Below are 3,870 nucleotides of genomic sequence, written 5' to 3'. Positions count from 1 at the left end.
AGACAGGGTTTCTCTGGGGCTTTGGAGCCTGCCCTGGAACTAGCTCTGTAGACCAGGCTGGGCTCGAACTCACAGAGATCCGCCTGCCTCTGCCTCCCGAGTGCTGGGATTAAAGGCGTGCGCCACCATCGCTCGGCTAAGTATGTTTGTTTGTTTTTTCTCTCTTTCTATGTACTTCTCATTTGTCTTTGGCTTGTTCATGGCTCTAGCCTTGCTGCCATGGAAAGTTTCTATTCAAACGTCTACTATTGGAAGGACTGTGCCTCTAAGTTGAAATTCTTAACAGCAATCAGATTGGCTCTATCTTGGATTAGTGCTGTCTTTACTCAGCTAAAGCGAGTGGGTTGCCTTGTGTGGCTAGATGGGCCCTTCTAGGAACAGGCTAGGAGAGTTCCTAAGAACAACTCTGGGACAGAAGCTGTGGTAGAACTCTTGATTATCACTAGTCCTGAGCTCCCTGGGGTTGCAGCAGTGGCATTTTGGTTTTTGGAGACAGGGTGACGTGTCTGAGACGATCAGAGTCTTCTTTGAGCAGAGCAAGTCTTTCCCCCCAGCCGCCAAGAGCCTCCTCACCATCCAAGAAGTGGATGCCTTCCTCTTGCACCTCTCCAAGCTCACCAAAGAGGATGAGCAGCAGCAAGCCCTGCAGGACATTGCCTCCAGGTTGGGGAGCTGCCTCAAACCAGACCAATGACGGTGGGCCAGGGAGGTGGACTGCTCTGGGAGGGAAGGCTTGGAGATGAGAGCTCTTCAGACATAAAGCTGAATATGCCTCATCTCTTTAGGTGTACAGCCAATGACCTTAAGTGCATCATCCGGTTGATCAAACATGATCTGAAGATGAACTCAGGTGCAAAACACGTGTAAGTACCATAGCTTCTCTGACAGTCTGCATTGCCAACTTCTTTGTTCCCTGCTGCTCTCAGGACTTGGGAGACCTGCTACAGATTTGAACCCTGATTGTTAATTTCCTCTGGGACCCTACTCCCTTCCACACCCATTTTCTCACATTTAAAGTGGAGCAGCTATCTTTAACACAAAGCCGCTACAAGTGAAAGTCTGGAACAGGCTTCTTGCCCATTCCAGCCCCATCCTCTGCCAAGGCTGCCCCAAGTAAGGCACAGGGTCTCAAAACTCTGGGTGTTCTGTTTTATCTTTTCCTGTGCCACCTTTGATTTCCAACCTTTTGACTTTGTAACATCTACAAAATTCATGCTCAAGAACTGTTTATTCAGGTTTCAAAAAAAATTAGAAAATAAATCATAAGTTTTTTTAAATAAATTTGACCACTTTGGGGTGGGGCATGTTTGTAACTACCTTTGGCTCCATGCGGCTACTCCTGTAGGTTGGATACAACTTTAAGTTAAAAGGAGGGAACTTTAAGGCTACTTCCCCAGCTTCTCTCCTGTCTGACAGACTGCTACCCTAAGCCATAGTGTCAGATGTAGAGGTTTGTCTCCTTGCTCCTCTCTGCCTTGGCAGGTTAGATGCTCTTGACCCCAATGCTTATGAAGCCTTCAAAGCCTCACGCAACCTGCAGGATGTGGTGGAGCGAGTCCTTCACAATGAGCAGGAGGTGGAGAAGGACCCAGGTCGGCGACGGGCTCTGAGCGTCCAGGCCTCACTGATGACTCCTGTGCAGCCCATGCTGGTGAGGAGCACTGCCTTGTCCCTATCACCCATGTCTCTTTAAGTTGCTGGCATCTGAAAGGATGAAAGGCAAGGGTTCTTCCCTGTAGGTTGCCTAGAGAAGAGTGGAGATGAGCAGAGCAGTGCTAGGCTAGGAAGTAAGGCGCAGTGGAAGGCAGTGTGGTCTAGTACAACCTTAGCGTAGCCTCCAGCACTGCCACCAGCAAGCCCTAGCATCTGGGGCAGGTCACCAGGCCTCCTTAGTGCTTTACTTTCCTTGTGGGAGTGGCGTCTGAGACTAAGTAGTTTAGCATCACACTTGAGACAGCATAGCCCCAAGACTGTGACCTCCTGCAGGAGAGCTCAGAGCTGGCAACAGAGCCAGGCCTCGTGTGACAGGGAGAAGCAGCATCTCAAGGAATAGAGCCTCACTCCAGTTCATAACTTGGGGTTCTGCACCTTTAGTGAGGATGGGCTGGCCCTTCTGGTCTTTATGTGTAGTAGAGTCAGTATCTGCTGCTCTTCCACTTGCTGTGAGTCCCCTTGTGCTTTCCAAGGGTATATAGCGATTTTTTTTTCTTTTTCTAGAACTATCTTATAATACTAAACCCTTGAGTTAGGCTTTTATGTTTGGGATAGGGAAGAATTCTCCTGCTTCCAGAAATATAGGATAGTCAGTGCCAAAATAGTGTGGTCTCCATGCCAGAGACAGAACCACCTCCTTCACCTAGAGATGGGACTTTTCTGGCTTCCTTGGGAGTGCTTCCTAGAGTCCTTCCCACAGCCTTGTCTGAAGAATGGTGCTTTAGCACACGGGCTTGGGAGGAGGCCGTGTATGCACAGTTGAGGCTGTTTAGTGGCTGCCTGACCTCAAGTGAGTGCATAACTTCCCAGAGTTCGGTTCTCTCCTGCAGCGTTTGTCATGTGAAGCATCACCAAAGATGAAATGATGTTGTGTTTTGTGGCCTGACAAGAACCACCAAAATGGTAGTTACTGTTTGGGTCTGGCTGGTGCCAGTATGTGAGTGTGTCTGTGTCAGAGTATCCTCTTGTTCTATCGGTCACAGATTATAGTCACCCTGCCAGCCTCACTGTCACTGGCCCTCTTCATTTCTACCCCACCATCACTTATACTGGGATAGCAAGTATGTTTAGTAAGCCAGGTGCCTTGTAAGAGCCTTAATTATTGAGGATGAAAATTTTACTTCAGAAGACTTACTCTAAAATGGATAGCATTTATCTTTTCCAGAAAGCAGACTGTTAAGTCAACTCTGGAGGTAGATGAGCTATTTTTTTATTTGGGATAATCTTGGCAACTAATGATTTTATAATCACAATATAGCATTGCCCAGCCTTTTGCAATACCATCACCCCTTTAGCAGCAGTCTGTCCTAGCAACCCCAGCCCCAGGCTCTGCTAAGGAGCCCCAGTTAAAGGGATCCAGCGTTTGCTTTCTCCATCCCAAGGCTGAAGCCTGCAAGTCCATCGAGTATGCAATGAAGAAGTGTCCCAATGGCATGTTCTCTGAGATCAAGTACGATGGTGAGCGAGTCCAGGTGCATAAGAAGGGGGACCACTTCAGCTACTTCAGCCGCAGTCTCAAGCCTGTCCTGCCTCACAAGGTAATTGCCTTCAGCCAGGACTCTCTCCTTCCTGCCTGTAAGAGTCACCAGGCCAGAACTGCAGGGCCTTTCCAGCTGTACTTCACAGAAGGGAATTTGTTTTTATCTGTAAAGGAATGGAATTAATTCCTGGACTCTTCTAGTAATGAAAGGCTGCTCAGCTGGGACAGCCAAAGAGCTCCAACTTGGATTAGTGGGGCGGGAAAGCGCTCCCTGGATGGTGCGGTGCAGACAGTGAGCTCTGTGCGAGTCATTGGTGTTTCTGTGTCTCCTGTGCTCCTTCTGGGCTAGATTAAGGTTCATGTACAAGGAACTGTTGGGCTGTCATTCGTTAGCTTGCTTAACAAGTATTTCTCAAATGGTATGCACTATTGTAGCTAGTGGACATATAAAAGTACAAACAATGGGTGAAGTACTGACCTTCATGGGCTGATAGTTTGTTAAGTGCACAATATTATGGGGCTGTCTGGGATCCTGGATTCCTGCCCTACTCAGGATTGGTGGGAATTGAGAACCTTATTCCTCAGCCCTTCTCAGCTCCCAGGCCCAGTCTTTTTTTTCTTTTTCTTTTTTTGGTTTTTTCGAGACAGGGTTTCTCTGTGGCTTTGGAGCCTGTCCT

The 3,870-nt window shown here is 48.2% G+C and overlaps 1 protein-coding gene across 2 annotated transcripts in view; it reads left to right on the top strand.

Annotated features, from left to right (window-relative positions):
* The window catches only part of Lig3 (DNA ligase 3), a 26,161-nt gene that overhangs the window by 9,978 nt on the left and 12,313 nt on the right, over nt 1-3,870 (top strand). For both annotated transcript variants that reach the window (XM_026780225.1, XM_005349379.3), the window contains exons 6-9: nt 497-663; nt 786-863; nt 1,483-1,651; nt 3,096-3,251. In XM_026780225.1, coding sequence (XP_026636026.1) covers nt 497-663; nt 786-863; nt 1,483-1,651; nt 3,096-3,251 — 570 coding nt within the window. The remainder of the gene's footprint in view (nt 1-496; nt 664-785; nt 864-1,482; nt 1,652-3,095; nt 3,252-3,870) is intronic.

Source organism: Microtus ochrogaster, chromosome 7 (genome assembly GCF_000317375.1).
Source record: "Microtus ochrogaster isolate Prairie Vole_2 chromosome 7, MicOch1.0, whole genome shotgun sequence".
In the NCBI taxonomy this organism is placed as follows: domain Eukaryota; kingdom Metazoa; phylum Chordata; class Mammalia; order Rodentia; family Cricetidae; genus Microtus; species Microtus ochrogaster.
This window is presented reverse-complemented; position numbering and strand designations above follow the sequence as displayed.